The following is a 21,686-nucleotide window of genomic DNA, read 5'->3' as shown; positions in this document are numbered from 1 at the left end:
GGCTCCGTCATCATCACTCCCCGCAGATATGTTTACATAGAGATATTGGGGAGTGATGCGCAAATACCTTAACCCCCAGTCGAAGCCTACAGGTGGATGCTGGGGCTTACAGAGCAGCAGCAATACGGATGCAGGGCAACAGCGGCATTGACAGAGCAGAGGGAGAGCTGGGAGATTGGAAGGGTGCACTTGGTTAGTGATTATGGAATAAGGCATGTCATGTGTGTAATCAGCGCAGCTCGAGTTGACTGTCTGAACTAGCTTGCAGGCTTTGTTCCATTTGTGCATCAACAGCACACTCAGAAACTGATCGTATTTATTTCCTGGTGAAAAAAACAGCTACTGCATCAAATCTGATCTCTTTTTTTTAAAACTTTCCATTGAGAGCTGGACGATGTTATAGTGCAACTCTTAAATTGGTGGAGTACTCTTTCATTTAAAGCAGGAAATGTTTCAGCTCTGGAGGCCAAACCTAACATTTCATCATTACCTCACAATAATGTCGATTTAGTTTAAATGTTTTGACAAATCAGAGAACAAAAAGTGTTAGTACAGCAACAACTTTCTACATGTTTATTGACAATCCATGATAACAACAATGACTTGTGAGTGTGTGATGATGGCCGAAGGTCAGTCAGGAGATGAGCTCTGTAAAGAGCGAGTGATTGGAAAAGTCTGCAGGCCCTGCTTGAGGGCGCGGCACTGACGGACTGCCACTGAGGCCAAAATGAGGGACGCCAGCACCCATGAAGTAGAAAGGCACGTGGGTGATTCTTCCACTGGACCAACACTGAAAACAGAGAGAGAAATGTTACTTTGGATGTGGTAGAACACAGAGAGAGCAACCAATGTGGTTATTCCTTTATCAGGGTTTACAAAACAATTTATACCTGCTCTATGATTGTACTGGTATGATGGAAAACCAGAAGGGCCCTGAATTACTTATTATATCGCAGTACTTCCAAGCAGTTTTCTAACATTAATTCCTAATTATATATTAATATGACCTCGACTCTGAGTGGTGGAAAATGGATGCATAGATTAACCAATTGACAATCATTAATTTATTTCAAGTTCATTTAAGTTTTTGCAAAAAATCTACACTTTTACAATCCCACGTTTAATTAAAATACAATAACGTAAATGCAATTGAATACAAAAACATTAAATAACTAACATTACCGTCTACAGCAGACAAGAGAAAATATTTAGCAAATTAAATTTAAAACTTTAATACCTCCAAATGCCTTTTTCCCCCTAAGAAACTGAATCCAATGCTTTTTTAAGACTTTTCAAGAGAACCCTGTTCATGACTAAAACCACCACATTATTTACTAAAACTAAATATAGGAAAAAATAGGAAATGCACAGGGTAATACTGACCACAGTGAGCAGAGCTCCGTGCTGGAAATTTGGGTGGAACTGCATCAGTCTCGGCTCTGCGCCGAGCTCGCCTTGAATAAAACCACTAAACAGAGAAACACAGAAGTTGTTCAGTACACGCTGATGAGATATGTCGTAGTACGACCCTGAGCTCCGCTAAGGCTAGACAAATATTGAACCTAACAGTACAAACCATGGCAAAAGCTCAAAAATGGGGTTGGTTCTCGTCTTAAACACGGCTATGATCGCAGGCCGGCGGTCTGCTGCCTGTGGATCACCTGAGAGGACAGAGAAGACGGAGAGGAGTTATCAAAAAGTTATATTAAAAATAACATCAATGTAATGCTGATTGGTTGAAGTGAGGAAGACCTTTGAGAAGCACGGCGAGCCTCTCTCCTGTTGGGTCCCAGGCTAAAGACTGGATCTCTCCACCAATACTGGCAGACAAATTAGACAGGGGTGAGTGACACTAAGCAGCTGTAATGTTACATGTAGACAGGAAGCACTGAATACCTCCTGCTCATTTGTACTCATCAAATGCTGCATTAAATATCTTATCTGAGCCTTTTTGGAATCTCTACTCATCGCTCTTTTTCTAATGTATTTAAACTAAAAGATGGCCAATTTGGTGATTTCATTTACAGCTCTTACATGACGTCTCCATTTGGTGTGTTAAAGGTCGTCTCTGATAGGTCAGCCACCACTGCTGCCGCCTGCGGGCCTTTTGATGTGCTTGTAGGTACGCCTGCTGAATGACAACGATACACACAGGTCAACTTATTTCACAAAATGCCACTTAACTCTCTAAGTTACCTGCTAAGTTACACAAGTTATCAAAACTCTTTAAAAGGTAGTGTCAGTTGGAGAAAGATAGTTCATTGTTTTATCTCATACTAATGCTTTGGGTTGCCAAAGGATCTGTATTTGACAACCTGAGAGCACGACCTCCACCAACTTTGCTGTGTTGTGTGGTTGCTCCGAACCACTTTGTTTGTTTCCCATTAGGGTTGGCCGATATCAGCCCGACAATAAGCAATTGTGGATACATTTGTGCATGCATGTGTAAAACCCTCTGGAGTTTCAGCTTTGCTACGTGCCACAAGCTCTTAGCTTTAACTAAGTAAATGTTCTAATAAAGTAAATATTTCCTTCTTAAACAGAAGAATACAACCATACACCTCCTAAATTCAAGTCTCTCTCTTTTACCAAACTAATATTAGCTTAAGTCGCTGTCAAGCCTTCCACTGTTCCAACAATCACCAACTCTGAGTTTGTTACACTTCTAATTAAGTTCACGTCTGAGTTAGATGTGAAAATATTCTGGCTCTACACGTTGTCACTGCCTCACTGATGCCTTGTCTCATTTGTCTTGTCGTGCCCATAGTCAGAGTCCTGGTTGGAGCCTCTGTAAATCACCTTGTTACTGTATTAACTGTTGTCAAACTGGTTGAAATAAACCCTTAATTCAACGAGTTAGATGTAAAAATATTCTGGCTCTACAGCTGTTTTTCCTCTCACTGGTTCTTTAGGTCAGTGTTTGTATCGTGCTGCTGAACATCAGTCACTGAGCAGCAGCTCTCCTCCTTCAGAGGGAGACCATTAAATTAGAAAAATATATATATAAACTGTCAGTATTTGACGACCTGGAAATGAGTGATAATAATCATCTAGTCTAATCAGCTATGTTTCTCCAGAATGACTGACCCCACCTTTAAGTACAACAATCACTTTTTAATCCAACTAGAAGAAAACAACTCAATTATCAACCCTTTATTCTAGTCAGTAACGTATTCTGTATAGAGACAGACAGATAACCTGGTGTATCAGTGAAGGTCAGAGCATAGATGACCATCTCTCCCAGTACGGTGAAGAGAAGTCGACTCCCATCTGGACTCCAACAGCCAGACTAACCCAAAACAAAACAAATAAATCCATAATTATTTAATAATTACATCTTTTAGAAAACGTTTTGTTACAGAGGGACATGTTTTCACCTGGCAGCGCCCTTTCACACACGGCCAACGCTCACAGGTCCACATCCTGGTCTCCCAAACCCTGAAGAAAGAAATTATTTTATTCATCTATGTGTAAAAACTCCACTTCCTGTCCACTTATTATCTCGTAACACCTACTAAACTTCAGACTATGCTACTAATCCCTTACATATTCATAAATATTCATGAAAGATCAGTGGGACTCGATTATAACACAGCAAAAGGTTGCTGAGTGCGCCACACACACACACACACACACACACACACACACACACACACACACACACACACACACACACACACACACACACACACAGTAATCATGAAAGAGAAAATTTCACACATATTCACTGGCAGCTTTACATATCTATCATATATAATGTGCTATTGTAGCTCCAGAGGGAAGGTAGATTAGAAAATCTTGTGAAACTTTTGATTACTTACCTGAACAGGGCAGACGGTGTAGAAGCCAGGACATGGCTGCCGTCAGGGGACCAGGACAGGAAGCTAACCCCGCCTCCTCCGACACGCTGAAGTGGCACACAGCTCTCTGAAGCTACATCCCAAACCTGAAGGATACATCGATGCCCACAACCACAGAAACTCAGTCAGGCTTTCAGTAACTTTATAAAATCCCCTCCTGAAAGATGAACCAGGACTTAAAAGATGAAGTGGTTGCCTTGTACCATCATTGCGGTGTCCATAGGCGAGGCCGACACGAGGAGAGATCCGCTTGGAGACCAGGCGATGGAGGTGACGGGAGAGTGACCGGGATGAGACAAAACTTGAGCACAACCAGATGAAGGCCTGGGATGGGTCGAGAGGAAGAAGAGCACAGCACAAGAGAAGAGTTTCAGGCTTTCTGCAGTGTTAAAGTTCAATTTAAAGGACTGGTGTGCAGAATTTAGTGCCATCTAACGGTGAAGTTACAGATTACATTCTATATTTGATGACCTGGGAATGAGAACAGTGGCCACGAAACTTGATGAGTATAAATATTCCATTTCTGCCAATAGATCCTCCTACATGTTAAACACTGGACCTTTAAGACTTGTGGAGACCACATACCTGGTTGACAGTGAGCAGGGGTCCACATGCCAGACCAGTAAACAGTTTTGACAGGCGACAGCGAGGGCAGACGCACACAGCGGCTTCCACTGCACAGCTGCGACGCTCCTCTGTAGACGGTGCTTCAGTGTGGGAGTCGTGACGCTGAGAGAACAAAAGGGAGAGTGAGCAGTGACAATACTGTCACAGAATGACTGAGAGGTCACAGAACAACGCTGCTCTACGAGGCGGACATGCACTCGGATTTGTAGCCTGTCCCGGAGACATAGCTCTGTTGTGATTGGGATCAGAGGTTCACTGTTCCCGTCTACAGACTGACACTGACGATCTGTTATCATGAAAAGGGAACAGACCAACATTTATACAGTGTACAGCTCTGATGCTTTCCACTATTCCTGCTGCATTAGTGTGTCATGTCATTGTTTTATCGCTCCGTAAAGTTTTGATCAGCAATCATGTTTTTGATGCCGTGTACACTTAATTCCCTGAGCTGTCCTATCGGTAGCAGTGTTCCTTCCTCTGAGCTTAGTCATGGTACCTTTTTGGGTTGTAGATTTTAATGGAGTCATCCAGCAGGGCCACCGCAAATTTATCTGTATGAGGATGCCAGGCAAAGGCTCGCACCACACAGTCAGACCTGGCAAAGGATTAAAGAGGGATTAAAGCAGAGAAATGTCACTGATGTTTTAAGAGAACAATTTAACAAGAAATGTTATTTGTAATTTTGTCATTTAAAAAATACAGTCTGTCATTTGTTTAAAGTACAGGTTGAAGCTATTCATACAAAGATTCCTCAATTTCATCAAGCTTCAAGCTTACCCATTAACATGATAATCATCCAGAAATCATTAAATGTCGTGTTTTATCCAACCAATAGTTCAAAACTAGAGGATATTAAATATACTCACCAAAAGCTTCTTCAAAATAAATAATATCTTCAATCTTTTCCCCTTTAAGAGCAAACATAAACTACAGATTACAAAGTTGGCACTTACCAGTTCAGCACCTGTGAAAACTCAGCAATCATGTCCTCGCTGCTCAACTGTGGAACAAACAGGTAATACACATTTAAACCAATCACAACAAACATCTGGTAATGCGGTGTATTGTTGTCAACAACATAAAGGGGTATGTGTATCCAATAAATGACGATGGTGGTCAACTGAAGCAATAAATTCCTCGGTTTGGCTACATTGACCGAGGAATAGCTGCAAAATCTGGTCTTCTTCCACCACCAGCGCTGTCATCTGACATGTACAGAAATGGTCAAACTGCTAACGTAGCTTGTTCAGAGGGCGTGGGAGTCAGCAATGCAATGCTCTACCAGCAGGAGAACTCAGCTGTCTCAGTCAATATATCGCACCTTGAGGAATTTATAGCTTCAACTGACTTCATTCACCATCAACACTAATCGGACATCCACGCTAAACCTCCCTCCCTTTAACCAGCGAGCACAACTTACTGTGAGATGAGGAAACAGGGAGCCGTGAAAGGACGAGATCTTTCGGAGCAACGCCAGGATACAACCAGAACTCACTGACAGGCATTTAGGCACTACAACAAGATACAGGAGAGTTAATGTACACACACACACACACACACACACACACACACACACACACACACACACACACACACACACACACACACACACACACACTAGATGTACAGGATCAGATCATTATGTGTTCAAAACAGATGATTTTGGCATCTCACGTACCGTCTGTATGTGAGTTGGTGATTTCATTGAGCAGCCCTGTGAGACCACCATCCCGCCTGAAATGGACAGAGATAAGTTGCATGAATTATCTTTGTCTGTGAGAGACGTTCGACAACATATTGATAAGAAACTAAACTGTTGTGAATGTGAACTACATTATTAAAACACACTGAAATTGAACTCTTTCAATTGATTGTCAGCACATGTGTACACATTGCTGTGCTTGCTAAAGGTCAAAACATCTCTGGTTATTACTCATTGTATAATCTCGTTGTCCATATATTTATATCAAACTAAAAACACTTAAATGTAAATGTTAAATTATTTTGGCTAAGCAATCAAAGACTGTACTTAACTTTTGGCATCACATATATTGTAAACAATTTGTTCAACTGGTATATCATAAGATTCTCACAATATGTTTCGTATTGTTCAATAAACTGTAATGACATCTAGAGTTATAAAAATTTTTTTTTTTTTTTTTAAATTTTTTTTTTTATTTTATTTTTTTTTTTTTTTTAAAAAATTTTTTTTTTTTTTAAAAAAATGTTTTTTTGGTTTTTTTATAATGAAATATTAGGGTTGTTTTCATGGCAAAGCTGTAAAATCAATATTGCTACAGCAAGATAGTACTAATCCAACACAATAGTCCTGCAATAAATTCTACCTCTATGACGGCTATAATGTTTCTGTTAAAACTAAATAACCTGTTTATTTAGAGGGCTGCACAATTAATTTAAATAGCATTATGACCAAGTGCAATCTCCAAATCGCAGAAGCTGCAATCTTTTAATAAAAGGTAAAACGTGTGACAAAACAGCATTATAATGAAGTACTGTAGTGCCTCAGAGATTCCCCGCTCTCCAGGTGTAAGAAAACATTTTTGTTTGTTACAGACCTCAACAAAAGTCCCTTCATCATGATTTAAACTACCTTTATTTATGGCACATATGGTACATTAGTTGTATTTGTGTTTACAGTGTGTAAACTGTAAACACATCAGGCCTGTGGTGTTACCATGCTGCAGCACTCCTCATCCACAGTGTTTCAGAGTGATCCAGGAAGGCTGCCTTGCTGCTGCTTTCAGTGCGACTGTGGAGCTTCAGAGACTCTCGGGGGAAATACAGACTCAGAGGACTGGACTCCTGCAAGTACAACCATAATCAACACTGCAATATACACGTAGCTTCTCTGGGGCTCTGGGTAAAGTTAGGTAAGATGGTTGTTTTTGAACCGACCTGTTTGAGTCGGTCCTCGGTGGTGGCTCCTGACAGCAGCTCGTTGTTGGACTCACACAGGGTGGTCTGTCCGGAGGGCAGCGGAGGGGGAAACAACGCCAGAGAGCACATCTTCAACCCCGGTGACACCCGGCCACACTGGACCCTGCTAACACAACCATGGGCTCAGTCAGGTAAACACGTGTTTTACAAATTCAACACACTGTTACACGGAACAGCTGGTGAGCTAACGGCTCGAGCTAGCAGCGTTAATTAATCTGGTTTCTGGCGACGGTTTTTTTAACGTTATTACGTTTTAAATTTCGCGGGAATTACCTTAACGTGTTTCCTGGGTGGTGTAGGCAACTATCGTGCGCTGTTGTTTTCCCCTAAACAACAACAAAACAGTACACGCTACGTTGTTGTGACACTTTTGGTTCCTCGCTTTAAGTCGAGCCCGCCGTTGTTAGCTACGGGAAGCCCAAACGGACAAACAGTGCGGAGGTCAGTTTCGAAGCACAAAACTCGAAACCGAGCCGAGCCGTGCTGCCCTCTTCAGGACACTGGGCGACATTGCAACACCACACTGAGCCAAACAAATTCTTGTTAGAGAGTTGAGACGAACCATTTTATTTAACTCCATATTTATGTGTTTCCTCCATATATACGGTTCTTTATCATGTTATTTATCTCAATATAAACCTAAAGAAGCCTGTTGTGATCAATCAATCAATCAATCAATCAAAAACTTTATTTATATAGCACGTTTCATACAGTTTAGTGCAGTTCAAAGTGCTTTACAGACGACTGAGGAGACGATGATAAAAATTAAATAAGGTAGATTTGAACATTAAAATACAAAATACAGGTATAACAATATTTATTTATATTTTATTTAATAAAAGTTGTACTAAAAACATTAAAACAAGAAGAAATAAATAAATTAAATTTACAAAAAGAAGATACAAGTTAAGAAAAAAGTTAAAAAATGTATAGAAAACCATTCTTTAGTTAAAAGCCAGGCTGAAAAGAGTTTACTTTTAAAACATCTCAACACTTCCAGCTGCTCAGAGCTGGAAGAGGAAGTTGCTGCGTGTCTTTCTCTCTTCATCAGGGAGGCCAAAAGCACATAGGCAGTTGCACAACAGTAAATATATGTAAATATATGCTGATTTATATATGATATTTGCTTGGAAAAGCCGCACAAAAACTCAAAAACTCAGTAAAGCATTGAGTAGAAATATCTGAAGGTGGCATTAGAAATCAATACACCTCCAAATCTTCACACATTTTTCCAAATGCATGTTTTTTTTTTTATTGAATCACTAAATCACTTAAAATGTGACCATAATTAACTTAATTTCCGTTTTGATCATGTTATTTTATTTTATTTTTTCAAATTAACTTAACTTAATGTGTTAAATCTGACATCATTTGACACCAAACTGGCCACCACCTCACTAGATCTGCCCTTGATCTGGAGCCTGTGGTTGCTCAAAGGAGGAGGAGGAGGAGGAGGAAGAGGAGGATGGGTGCTGGCTGACATGGGTCAAACACAGTGATCAGTGAATGAAATGCGCTCATAACGACACTTTTTGGGGACCAGAAATAATGGGAAGCTCTGTGTATATGTGTGTGTGTGTGTGTGTGTGTGTGTGTGTGTGTGTGTGTGTGTGTGTGTGTGTGTGGGGGTTGTAGCGCCCCCTTGTGGCGCAACTCGCATTTCCGTGACGTCAATTCAGCACTGGGAAGGAGACAGCTCCCGCCCCCCCCCTAAAAAAAACCCAGCGCGCCTCACGTTGCATGGGTCCCCGGTTATTGATAACACAATTTGCCCGCTGGGATCCTTCCCAGTAGCGTGGAAACTCGTGGATACAGGGGGACCGGAGACACAACAGACAGCACGGACCGAAGAAAAACAACGATCTGCTCGTTATCACCGACAAAATATAGAGCCGAGCCCACCCCTTTCACCTGACAACGCGACATCAAACCCAGGCAGAAAGGTATGGGAATGTCATACTATCCGGTTAAATGCCGATTGAATGAGAAATCATATGGGGGGAGGTGGTGGTGGTGGGGGGTTATCACAGGACTGGTCGGGGTATGGTGCCCGTCGGTGCGGTAGCGTTCACGCCGCTCACACTGCACCAATGAACTGATGCTGCCAAGAAACCAAAGCATCGTCGATGAAAGCTAAAAAAAAATCCTATTCTGTGTTGCAGCGAGGGGAGAAAAGAAAAAAAACAAAACAAAAAAAAAGACCCACAGCAGGAAGAATAATGTGCGCTTGGTGCCAACGTTGAGTAAATGTGCAAGACGCTGCGGCAGTTTCACTTGGCATGGACCATAGTAGGCATCGGGCTTGCAATTCATGCACGTCGGCTGTGATGCTGCTGAGTGTCATCATCATCACATCCTCGGTTATTTAAAGATTGATTCTTCCTGCGTTTTGTGTGCGTGTGTTGCACTGCTCCGTTTGCACAGCCCCCCCCGGTTGTTTTTCATTGCCCGTGTTTTTATTATTATTATTATTTTTTTTATTTCACGCTCTCATTTCTGTCTCTCTCGGCCGCCGTGGCTCTTCTCTCATGCAGTGGTGCAGTACAAGACATGGAGCTGGTGTAGGATATGTGAATTGGATACATGTGCTCTCTCTCGCTCTCTCGCTCTCTCTCTCTCTCTCACACACACACATGCACGCACGCAGGCACGCACGAATGCACGCACGCACGGACGTACGTACACATCCACACTGAGGCGGTTATGCAATTCGTCATATTCTTCAGATGCACACAATGCTCTTTTTCTCTTTGAACGCATGACCGACGACATATAGGAGCTGCTGAGGGAGCTTTGCTCTGATGCTGCCACACTGAGGGACAGTTAAAGAACAGGTGACAACCATTGGGGGGGGGTGGTACAACCCCCTCTGGTCGGTTCATTCATAAAGCCCATCTCCACTCTGGTTGATGGCTCCACTGGGGGAAGTGCTGGTTCTCCCATTCACAGGCACAGAGATGAGGCTTTACTGCGTGATTCAGACAGAGTTTTTGGTTGTGGAAATGGAGCGATTGAGTGGTTAAACTGGGGCTGGCTGGTTGCCCAACTCACTCCACTGTTTTGGTGGGGTTTTTTTTGTTGCTTTGGATTGAGTCAAAGAAAAGTTAGAGCAAACTCTAGTAATTCCTTAATGGATCAAAAAAGAGACAGTAGAAGTAGAGCTAGCAGTCGTTTCAGCACCGGACAGCTCCTTTACTGCAAATGGAGCTGTCCATTTTAATCACAGAGCTGTCCAGTGCTGAAATTAATCTACACTTGTCGTTATCTTGAAAAGCAGTAAGTATACTGTTTGCCTATTAACACAAGGGTGAAAAATGGCCATACTAACGATTATCAATCATTCTTTCTTATCATCAATCTTCTCCTCCAGGCTTACTTCTCATCTTTCCATCCTCCATCCACCCTAACCTGCTGTGTTGGGGAAACCCCTGATGAGTGGGACCTGTATCCATGAGCCCCGTGCCCCTTCCCCTTCCCTGTCAGGCTTCAGTACCCCCATCTCAGAGCCCCCCTATCGAAGACTCGATGGAGACACCCCTGCCTGCACCCCCGAGACGGACCTGACCCCAACACAGTGTGTCCTCCGTAACGTGCTGTCCATCGACACGGGCGGACAGGTGGTGCCGGGCGGCAGCAGCCCTACACCCAGTGATGGACCCTCAGGCCACTTTGACAACAGCGTGCTAAAACTACATGAACATGAAGCCTGCCAGTGCGGCGGCGGCGGGGCAGAAGCGGGGCACAGTCCGGAGGCTGGTGCCGTTCGGAGCCAGTCGGACAACATTCGGCTGCAATCAGGAAGCGGAGGTTTTTTGGAGGGACTGTTTGGCTGTCTAAAACCAGTCTGGACCATGATTGGAAAGGCCTACTCCACTGAACACAAACATAGCCATGAAGGTATGTGAAGATAACAGTAGAAAGTGTTTTTATCTGTGTTCTTTAAATGGCACAGAACAATGAAAAGTCGGACTAGTCTGAGGCTTAAACATGTCATTCATTCAGTATATGAAACTATTGTGGTGCCTTCGTAACCATGGAGATGCACCATGGAAAATTAATGTCTGAGCTCATGGATGAAGCTTGAACTCCACAGTGGTTGGAGAAGAACTCAGATTCTTTATTTAAAGTTCCCCCTTCCAATCAAAAATATGATTTTCTTCCTTTTCCTGCAGTTGGATGTTTGAGCTTCACTGTGCAGAATGATGTTGGTGCAGAGTTCGACACTAGAAGGATGTTTTCTGGTCCAGTATGCAACTTATACAAGTGTGATGTAGAAACCTGAAGCCACCAAGTCACATACACTGAGACTTTATCTCGGAAATGAACATAGATTGTGAAACATTTAATGAGTTAGATGGTAAGTTAGGTTTCTTTATAGGATTTTAATGTAGAAATTATAAATAAACATTATTGTTCCAAGCAGATTATTTGTATGTCTTAATAATATTTGGAGGGGCTCTTTAAGTGAAAGTATCAACACAACAATCAAAAAATACAATCAAGTAATACATTACAAGTAAAAGTCCTGTATTCAAAATCCTACCACAGTAAAAGTACAGAAGTTCTAGTATCAGAATGGCCTAAATTATAAGAAGTTCTGCAGAAAAATTGCACCTGTGACAGAGATATTATCATAAAGGTCATTACTAGATTGTTAGGGATGCATCAGAGCTTAACTGGCTGGTAGAGATGGAGATCTGCCATCTACTTTATTACGTTGGGTAGTTTAGTCCAGTGGTTTCCAACCAAGGAGTCAGGCTCCATCCAAATTACAAAATAAATCTGACGGGTGGTGAGCTGTTTAATCCAGTAGGGAAATTCTGCTACACAAAATGTGTATTTATTTTTTGAAAAACTTTTCTCTCACCTTGGTTTTTTGTTAAATCTCGGATATTTTGACATCTACACACCGCTTTTGTGTCAGCGGTCACAAGCTAAGAAGGTCAGGGGTCACTGGTTTAAAACTACAGCAGGTAACTAAAAATTACTTTTTCTGTAATATTTTGCTGAAACTTTCATTATTATATTGTAATACATAAGACAAATAATCTGTCCGGTTCTTCTGGCTCCTCCTTTGTGCTCTTAATGACATTTGCAGGAATCCACCGTACCTGAACAGAAACAACCAATCAGAGCTGAGGAAGATAGAAAGACACTCTGGGTTGGTGGCTTGAAAATAGTTGATTGTTGAGTCTCTTTCCCAGCGTCTATATTTGAAGACCTGAGACTCAACAATCAACTCTGATTGGTTGTTTACATTCAGGCCCGGTAGATTCTTGCAAATACCATCAGACGCACTAGGATGAACCAGAGAAACTTGATTTTCTTTCACAGATTATCTGTCTCATGTTTTACTGTCAGGATATTGTGAAAGTTTCAGCAAATATGACAAAAAAAGTGATTTTTATAAAGGCTACCTACTGAAGCTTTAATCTTTAACAACGCACTGTATTTTATAGGCTTATCTTGTGTTTTTTTGTGTGAAATCTTTATCTGTACCAGTAACTGCAGCTGTCAGATCAATGTAGTTGAATATTTCCCACTAAAAAACATAGTGGAGCAGAAGTGTAAATCAGCAGAAAAGTACAAGTTGCTTTACAGTGTACTTAAGGACAGTATTTGAGTAAACTGACTGTTATTTTCCAGCATGAGAACTCCACAATTTTCTTTGCTTTCTGACTGCCCCCGTGTCCTGCTGGCAGCATGACTGTGTTTACGGGTCCGTCAGTGAGTTTTCACGGCTGGCCAGAGGAAGCATCATGTGCATCTGCCTCTGCTGCAGCAGCTCTCTAGAGATCTCGACACTTCAGTGGACCTCATGAAGAATTGATCTGCCTGTCTCTTTTATTCTCCCCAGTTCGTCTCTCTTTAGTGACCATGCTCTCACAGTCATTTAAGTAGAGTCAGTATGACAGATGACAGACAGATTAGACTATGAGTGGATTGCTGTTTTCCTCTCAATGTTTCTCTTATCTCTGGATCCACTGGATAAGTTGTCAATATACCATTTGTTTGAACATGACCAGCGCTTTGTATGATGTAATTGTGCCCTGCCAGCCCAGTCTAATGTGTAGCATGGATCTAGCATTTGTTCAGCAAACCCCCTCCTCCCAACTCCTCCCTGCCCAAACTGGCAAGAGCACATATTGACATTTGAAGTGTTTGCAATTTGTGATTGATATAATTTAAATTACCCAGAGGGTGCTACTGAAAGAAATTCTGTTGCAATGCCCGTGTTAACTCTGTGTAACGCTTGGTGATTTCAGATTTAATCATCAAGTTTGTTTTTGGGCTTGTTGGTCTGCATTTAGAGTCCTGGGAGGTTCCTTTTGAGGAAATCTCTGACCTGCAGTGGGTGGGCAGCGGGGCGCAGGGCGCCGTCTTCCTCGGCAAGTTCCACGGAGAAGACGTGGCTGTAAAGAAAGTGCGGGACATCAAAGAGACCGAGATCAAACACCTCCGCAAACTCAAGCACCCCAACATCATCACTTTCAAGTGAGGAAACTTGTGATATCCTACAGGGTCACATATCCTTTAATTGCATAAATCGTTCTTAGATATCTTTCCCTTTCTGGTCACGTGTTATCTGACTCTTCCTTCCTTCCAGGGGCGTATGCACCCAGGCTCCTTGTTACTGTATCTTGATGGAGTACTGTGCGCAAGGCCAACTGTATGAGGTGCTGAGGGCGGGCCGTAAAATCACTCCCTCCCTCCTGGTCGACTGGTCCATGGGCATTGCAGGTGGCATGAACTACCTCCACCTCCACAAAATCATCCATCGAGACCTCAAGTCCCCCAAGTAAGTTGACACACTCAACACAGATAGCTTAAATTCAGCCAACACAACCTGATATTTCCTGATCAGTTTTGTATTATTTCCATGTAACATTGCATGTAATCTCACCTTTGCAGCATGCTGATTACACACGATGACCTGGTAAAGATCTCCGACTTCGGCACATCAAAGGAGCTCAGTGACAAGAGCACCAAGATGTCGTTTGCCGGCACCGTAGCCTGGATGGCTCCTGAAGTAATTCGGAACGAGCCGGTGTCAGAAAAGGTGGACATCTGGTAAGTCTGATAAAAATGTATGTTTTATTTACAGCTTACAAATACATCAGCCCATGTTTTTCTATTGTAGAAGAGCAGATATTGTATAAATATCATGAGTTTGTTGTTTGATCAGTGTTTCAAAGACATTCATTCCTCTGAGGCAGGGTTCAGCAACCTTTACTATCAAAAGCAGTTTTTTTGGGGAAAAAAAGCCTTGAGCCTTATAATGCTTCTTTCTCACCACAGATCAAGCATGCCTGTTGGCCAGCAGCACTGTTGGTGAAAGCAGATGTATCTGTCGATGCAATGTTTTTTACATCGAGACTTATCTTCTTTTTTGGATTAAGCTGGGGAGACTCAAGGTTCAGGCGGGTCAGGACATAACGTATGACACACATTTTAGTTGACAACTTTTTAACTTTGAAGTTGGTGTGTAATGGCTACACATTCTTACAATTGGAAAATGCAAAAATAATTTTAGGCCAGTGGTAAATGTTAAAAAATAACTATTATTCACTTCTATATAATTGTCAGAGCCACAGGGAGCCACTAGAGAGGTTGCCCAACCCTGCTCTGAGGGATTTAAAGCTTTACTTAGTTATATTTTGTGTGTTTGATGACTGCTATGTCTTGTTATTACGTAATTTTTTTTCCTCCGGTCTCTTTGGTTAAAGAGATCTTGACCTCAGTGAGACATCTTGAATAATGAAGCTTGGCTTGAACTTTTAGGTCCTTTGGAGTGGTGCTGTGGGAGATGCTAACTGGAGAGATTCCTTATAAAGATGTGGACTCATCTGCCATCATCTGGGGTGTGGGAAACAACAGCCTCCAGCTGCCCGTACCTGAGAGCTGCCCCGATGGCTTCAAGATCCTCCTCAGACAGTGCTGGTGAGTTAAGCCTGGAAATGGACAGTTAGAATGAGGAAGGAGAGGCAAGAAATGAGCAGATTAGAATAGTAGAAACAACGTTGATTCATGGGGAGGCGTTAGTCTGTGGTTTTAGGACTTTATTGATTCGACAGTCTGGTGTAAATGTACACAGCTGTCTTTGTCCTCTTGAATTTGCAGGAACTGTAAGCCCAGGAATAGGCCCTCTTTCCGTCAAATCCTTCTTCATCTGGACATAGCATCAGCGGATGTACTGTCCACTCCACAGGAGACATACTTCAAGTCTCAGGTACGGTTGCTTCTTCGAGTCTGGATATGGAACTGAGATACACACAAATTACACATTTAAACCAGACACAAATACACATGCCTGCATAGTAATCAGACATTAACTGCCATACATAAGAGTTTTGAAGTCTGCTTTGGCTAGACAGACCTGGTTAACAGAAATGTGCTCTCATCAGGCTGAATGGCGAGAAGAGGTAAAACAGCACTTTGAGAAGATTAAATCTGAGGGTACTTGTATTCACCGGCTCGATGAGGAACTGATCAACAGACGCAGAGAGGAGCTCAGGTCTGTGCTTTCACTTTTAGATGTCACATATATAGTTTCATGGTAACTCTGGGTGTCACACTATACCGGATAAGTTGCAACCAGTATGGTACTTTTACTATGTTAGCTTACATGTGTGAGGCCTCTGTCCTATTTCTTTATGTCATTCCTTTGTACGCCCTGGTGGATGAAATAAGTGCCTTGAGTGCATGTCTATTGTGGAGGATTTGAAATCTCTCATGCGGATGCACAATGACATCGGCAGCCTCTTTTCTTCTCAGGCATGCTTTGGACATTCGCGAACACTATGAGAGGAAACTGGAGAGGGCTAACAACCTTTACATGGAGCTCAGCGCTGTCATGCTGCAGCTGGAGCTCAAAGAGAAAGAGTTGCAGAGGTACAAATAGATCCATGACCGTAGGGTATATTTTTGTAAAATGCTAACATTCTTCAAATGAATAAGTCAAAGTGCATTTATGCCTCATTTTGCATCCAGGAGAGAGCAGTCTTTGGACAAGAAGTATCCAGGTTTGTTTAAGCACCACAGCTCCAGACAGAGCGGCTCCTCCAACTCCATGGACAAACTCATCAAGAAGAGAAATGTCCCACAAAAACTGCCTTCAGGAAAGAGGTGTGAGATCTCATTTCATTAGTTATTTCATAAAATATTGATACTGAAGTGGATAAATGAATATTCATGATGCTTGTGGATTGTTGCTGTTGACTAATCCCTCCTACTCTTCCAGGCCAGACATCCTCAAGTCTGAGGTAATCATTCCCAAAATGGATTCCTCCGTGATGCAAGTCACTATCCCAGCCTGCCCCAACAGGAGCTCCACTTCTCCCAGCCGGTCTCGGAGGGTAAAGACCCGCCATCGCAAGCCTGGTAAGGGCAGCAGTGGGGATCTGGCTGGACTTAAGGCGAATCAGTCCTCCCCTAATAGGGACACAACTCCCCAGGCTAACAGTTCTACCACTAACACCTCCAAGCAGCTGCTGGAGCCCTCTGCAGCCCTGCGGGGCCTCAGCCACGAGCAGCAGCAGAGGCAGCTATCTTCCTCTAGCCCTGACCTCATCTGCACCACGCTGGACGCAGAGGGCCAGGGAAAAGGGGAGCCCTCTGTGGGTGGGCTGGAGAGAGGGGGGAGCCTCAGTGCCTCTGCGGGGCTAGGGGGATCGGAGGTGGGGGCAGCCGGTCTAGATGATCTCACAGAAACTCCTCCACGTAGTGACACACCAAGCGAGGATGCTGCATCGTTCCCGTTCTCCAGCAGCCCAGACTCACCATGTGGGAGGGGGCGGCGGCAGGGCGGGGGGTCTCTTGGATCTCCACGTCTGCCTCATGATGGGGAGGATAAAGAAGAAGGAGCTGGTGCCGTGAGGTTGCCCCGGGGGGCATCGGGGGGGATTGGGAGTCAGCACCTCACTCCTTCAGCCATTCTGTACAGGGCAGCTATCACACGCAAGCAGGTACAGTGTCCATTCATACTCCTCAGTGTTCCTCTGGTTATTCTTTCATCATTTTCACTTGTACATTTTCCCTGTTTCTGACTACAGAGGCGTGGAGTGTCATCAGAAGAGGAGGAGGGTGAAGTTGACAGTGAGGTTGAGTTACCACGGAGACGGTGAGTAACTTGCTGTCCTTCGTCACTGGAAAATTCCCTCAAGCCATCTTCCCTCTCTGACAAGTTTCTGATTTATTCAGAGTACAGCAAATTATTAAATGAATAGTGTCAAATGTGCTTTTAAAACCTGGTCTTTTTTTTTTATCTTTTAATCTCTCCAGACGTCCGACCAGCATCACCAAGTGCCAGTCGGTGTCTACCTTCAGCTCAGAGAACCTGTCGGTGTCGGACGGCGAGGAGGGCCACACTACCGACCACTCTCACAGCGGCACCCCCGACGTGGTCAGCACTAACACGGACGACAGGTTGGACGACCGCAGCGACGACCTCCTCTCTCAAGGGTCAGAGATCCCGGCGGATAACACTGATCCTGCGCAGGCTTCCGACGGCCTGTCGGAGAGAGACGGAGCGCTGGGCCAGGCCAAAGCTCAGCTGGACGCCGGGCAGAATCCTAACGAGGTAAAGCAGCGCCACAGAAGATCACTCTTCTTAGCACTTTGTCCAAAAATCTGAAGTTGAAAGTAACAACCTTAAAGAACACTTCAATACATGTGTCTGACAGATATAGTAAGTAGTGACTTTTTGGCTCGACATTTAAAAAAACAAACACAAAAAATTTAAAGATCTAGTGTGTAACATTAAGGAGGATCTATTAGCAAAGATGGATTATAATATTCATAGGTATGTTTTCATTAGTGTATAATCACCTGAAAATAAGAATATTTGTGTTTTCGTTACTTAGAATTAGCTGTTTTTATCTACGGGGTGAGAGGGTCCTTTTATATGGAGGCTGCCATGTTGCACCGCCATGTTTCTACAGCAGCCCGAATGGACAAACAAATAGGGTCTAAATAAGGCTTTTTGCATTTCTTAGTTTCTCCTACACGCTTGGAAGGGCCGGTGGTATTCAAGTTGGTTGCAACCTGCAACTTCACCGCTAGATGCTACTGAATCCTTCACACTGGTTTTTAAAATAATACAATGTATTGTTAAGCCTTTGGCCTTTGACCCCTTACAAAAAACTGTCTGGTTGGGGCCACATTTCAGATGTCTGGTTTTATTTAAATAAGTTTCCACAGAGGTAAAACTATTCATGATTTCACAAAAATGCAAAGATTAGAGAAAAGTATGAAAACTGAAAACATATTTGTGTAGCAGAACTTTTGTCTTGTCTTCTTGCCTAAACCATTAATTATTTCATATTAAAGGACCAGTGTGGAGCATTTAGTGGCATCAAGCAGTAAAGTTGCAGATTAGAACTAACTGAACACCACTCATGTCTGTATTTGACGACTTGGGAATGAGAACGGGTTGTGAAGTGTGTAGGAGAAACTACGGTGGCTGCAGCCAGTGTTTGGTTTGTCTGTTCTGAGCTACTGACTGGCTGCATCTGTATCTGAAAACATACCTTTCCTACATTTCTGCCAATATATCCTCCTAAATGTTACACACTTGACCTTTGGAAATCATATAAGTCATTTATAATAATATTATAGTTTTACAGTACATTTGCTGATAATACTAAGTATGATTTTGAATGCAGGACCTTTACTTGTAATGTATTCTTACTTTGTCGTATTGGTAAAGAATCTCAATACTTGTTCCACCGCTGCCAAAATCACATAATATCTGCTGTAGCTCATGTGTGACATTGTTTTCCACACTCTCTGTACAGAGTCGGGCCCTGTGCGATGACTCCGACTGCGACAGTGCTGAGCTGGATCAGTCAGGTAGCGGAGAGCCCAGCCGTCCTCCCAGTGCCGGAGCGTGGGCACCGCCGTCTCAACCCTATCAGGGGTCTCCACAGGCGCCTCATACAGGACCTCCATAGGTGGCTGGACTCTAGCAAAGACCTCCAGCTACCCTACAGTGAAAAACCATCACAGGCGTACACCAATCTGTCAGTGCAGTACATTACTGTTGTCATGAGGGATCACACCTACTACACCACTCAGACTATGACAAGTTGACTTATGGTGTCTCATAAGTTTGTTGGCTGGCAAACCTACATCAGATGACATAGGACATTTGTCATAACCTGACATCAGATATTTTGGCAGCTTGTGACATCAGATAAATGTCAATTAAGTTCAGTAGGGTTTTTATTTTTAATTTTTTAGGCAACATAGTTACCACGGTAACCTTAGCCACTGCTCCAGTTCGGCAAAAACCCTTCCACAGACGCACACGCACGCACAAGATGCCACACTTGTTGTCCTTTAAACACTCTAATCCTCACTCTGGGAGCGTCCTTCATGATACTCCACACACTAATGCATCAAATACTAATGAATAATAATGTAAATATCCATTACATACCACATGAGAAATATCTAACTTTATTTTATTTGTAAGATAAAAATGTAAGACTAAACGGTATGCAGCCCTGTGAACAAATGCATGACTACATGTTTATAATTTATGGTTCGAATGTGTCAGTTTTATATTTTGTGAAAGTTTACACTTTTTTAATCCTGAAAGTATTAATTCAGTTATTTTGTTTTTTGTTAATAAATGTCAGCACTCAAGAAAAGAAATGTCTAAATGGAATGAAAATCTCACCAAGACATCGATCATGATGCATAATTAGGATTCTCAGTAGGTAATATATTATTTTTTTTAACCCTCCTACTACTGAGTTTCAGATACACATAACGACATGCTTGAGGATTTTTATTAAGCTTATCAAATGTGTGATGTGACGGAGACCTTTGGGTTCACTCAAAATGCACTTCTGCCATTGTATGTATGTATACTGGTGTCTGAAACTTTGAAAGGTAGTGCGTGTGTTCATAGAAAAGGACCTCTGACATGCACTAGCGTCTATAACCAAGGTAATATCTCAGCAACAAACACTGGTACGGGTGCTTCAGTAAAAGATTTCACATTGTCAGACTCACAATGGGCATTTTAAAAAAGGTCAAAAAGGTCAAAATCGCTTCAGCAGAACCAGAGATATCGTCTTTATTCCACGCATTCTTATTCCTTGTCAATACCTGCCGCCTACATTACCCACAATGCAACTCGACCAACAACAGTTGTGTTGTAGATTCAGGTGTTTTATGCTAGTAGCGGCCAATGTACCCCCGAGACGTTACCCTCGAGCGGAAATGAGGAGCGAGCTCTGGTAAGCTCACTTCTCTCCTAACTCCACACCTCCAAATTTTTTTTATTTTTATTTTTTTTTATTCTTCCATCCCGCTGACTCAAGTGACATCACTTGAGGCAGTTTAGTTGTATAAACTGTAGTGCTACTTCCCAAGACTTGTAAAACCACTGTCAAATGTGTGAAATCGGAGTGGAGTTCCCCTTTAAGTAATGAACCAAAAGGACTGCTATAGTTCACAATGTTGATAGGCTTCATAAAAACCTCAAGTGTTCCTTTTACCCTTTAAGATAAACTGCGGAAGTAGCCAGATAAGGAAATAGAGCACTTCTCTGTGGTGGTTACTAGTAGAACAGTAAGTATCCTTTGGGTTTGAATAGAAATGTTTTGTTTTTATACAGCATTGCACATTGTACCTGTAACATAGGAATTATATCGAAAAGCAAAATATTATGAGCAACAATAAATAATGTATTGGTTAAAAAAAAAAAACGTGTGATGTTTTTTTAAAAGGAACAAGCTAAATGTCGGAGTCACATAAGACAGCTGAACGAGAAATAAATGACTATTTTCAATGACTTTAAGCATGTCCAAACTGTTCCAGTGTCATTTCTTAAAGCCCTCCTCCAATCAAAGACGTGTTTCTCTTCTTGTTCCTACAGTTGGATGTTTGAGCTTCACTGTGCAGAATGATGTATGTGCAGAGTTTGACACTAGAAGGATGTTTTTACATTCATCTGCTGGAAGTGGAAAGTTTCTGTGTGCTCATTGAAAATCTGATTTTAGGGGCGGGGCCTATGAGCAAGATTTGTGACATCACAAATACTTTTTGGAAGTCAGTCCTGGTCCATTGTACAATTTATAGAGTGATGTAGAAACCTGAAGCCACCAATGCACAGACACTGAGAATGGACTGAGTTTCACCAGTTGCTTGTCAATGGCGTCATATTCCCTTTGTACATGCGTCAGCGTTGTTGTGTGCCTGAAGCTGTCTTTAAGTGACTTTTTATTCAGT

The 21,686-nt window shown here is 42.5% G+C and overlaps 2 protein-coding genes across 4 annotated transcripts; one reads left to right on the top strand and one right to left on the bottom strand.

The window, feature by feature from the left end:
* Positions 1-559: 559 nt before the first annotated feature.
* aaas (achalasia, adrenocortical insufficiency, alacrimia) lies at positions 560-7,541 on the bottom strand. Of its 2 annotated transcripts, none has more exons than XM_051424840.1 (16): positions 7,404-7,541; positions 7,183-7,310; positions 6,166-6,221; positions 5,908-5,999; positions 5,441-5,487; positions 4,984-5,082; positions 4,446-4,589; positions 4,064-4,184; positions 3,822-3,946; positions 3,378-3,438; positions 3,199-3,289; positions 2,035-2,131; positions 1,753-1,820; positions 1,577-1,661; positions 1,384-1,468; positions 560-790 (listed from the first exon to the last, which is right to left on the bottom strand). In XM_051424840.1, exons 1-16 carry the CDS (start codon positions 7,512-7,514, stop codon positions 635-637), a joined length of 1,566 nt encoding a protein of 521 aa, XP_051280800.1. In that variant the 5' UTR covers positions 7,515-7,541; the 3' UTR covers positions 560-634. The 2 variants fall into 2 exon arrangements, with proteins under 2 accessions (XP_051280800.1, XP_051280804.1); XM_051424844.1 differs by having other exon boundaries at positions 2,035-2,128.
* map3k12 (mitogen-activated protein kinase kinase kinase 12) lies at positions 7,486-21,260 on the top strand. 2 transcript variants are annotated; one of them, XM_051424839.1, is made up of 14 exons: positions 7,486-7,576; positions 10,816-11,342; positions 13,757-13,940; positions 14,053-14,244; positions 14,358-14,516; positions 15,228-15,386; positions 15,567-15,675; positions 15,851-15,960; positions 16,221-16,337; positions 16,437-16,571; positions 16,687-17,410; positions 17,498-17,565; positions 17,727-18,024; positions 19,241-21,260. In XM_051424839.1, exons 2-14 carry the CDS (start codon positions 10,877-10,879, stop codon positions 19,394-19,396), a joined length of 2,877 nt encoding a protein of 958 aa, XP_051280799.1. In that variant the 5' UTR covers positions 7,486-7,576; positions 10,816-10,876; the 3' UTR covers positions 19,397-21,260. The 2 variants fall into 2 exon arrangements, with proteins under 2 accessions (XP_051280799.1, XP_051280798.1); XM_051424838.1 differs by lacking the exon at positions 7,486-7,576 and adding an exon at positions 9,142-9,388.
* The last annotated feature ends 426 nt before the right edge of the window (positions 21,261-21,686 follow it).

This window comes from Dicentrarchus labrax, unplaced genomic scaffold (genome assembly GCF_905237075.1).
Source record: "Dicentrarchus labrax unplaced genomic scaffold, dlabrax2021, whole genome shotgun sequence".
Taxonomy (NCBI): Eukaryota; Metazoa; Chordata; class Actinopteri; family Moronidae; genus Dicentrarchus; species Dicentrarchus labrax.
Note: the sequence above shows the minus strand (reverse complement) of the source record. Positions and strands in the feature narration are given on the sequence as shown.

What these genes read in the sequence shown, in the direction of transcription:
- aaas (XM_051424840.1), bottom strand. Translation starts at nt 7,514, where the DNA reads ATGTGCTCTCTGGCGTTGTTTCCCCCTCCGCTGCCCTCCGGACAGACC. An exon ending in CACCAACTCACATACAGACG is followed by an intron (nt 6,000 to 6,165) that starts GTACGTGAGATG and finishes ATCTTGTTGTAG; the next exon opens with TGCCTAAATGCCTGTCAGTG. An exon ending in CTATGGACACCGCAATGATG is followed by an intron (nt 3,947 to 4,063) that starts GTACAAGGCAAC and finishes TGTATCCTTCAG; the next exon opens with GTTTGGGATGTAGCTTCAGA.
- map3k12 (XM_051424839.1), top strand. Translation starts at nt 10,877, where the DNA reads ATGAGTGGGACCTGTATCCATGAGCCCCGTGCCCCTTCCCCTTCCCTG. An exon ending in AAACTGCCTTCAGGAAAGAG is followed by an intron (nt 16,572 to 16,686) that starts GTGTGAGATCTC and finishes CTACTCTTCCAG; the next exon opens with GCCAGACATCCTCAAGTCTG. An exon ending in CAGCTATCACACGCAAGCAG is followed by an intron (nt 17,411 to 17,497) that starts GTACAGTGTCCA and finishes TTCTGACTACAG; the next exon opens with AGGCGTGGAGTGTCATCAGA.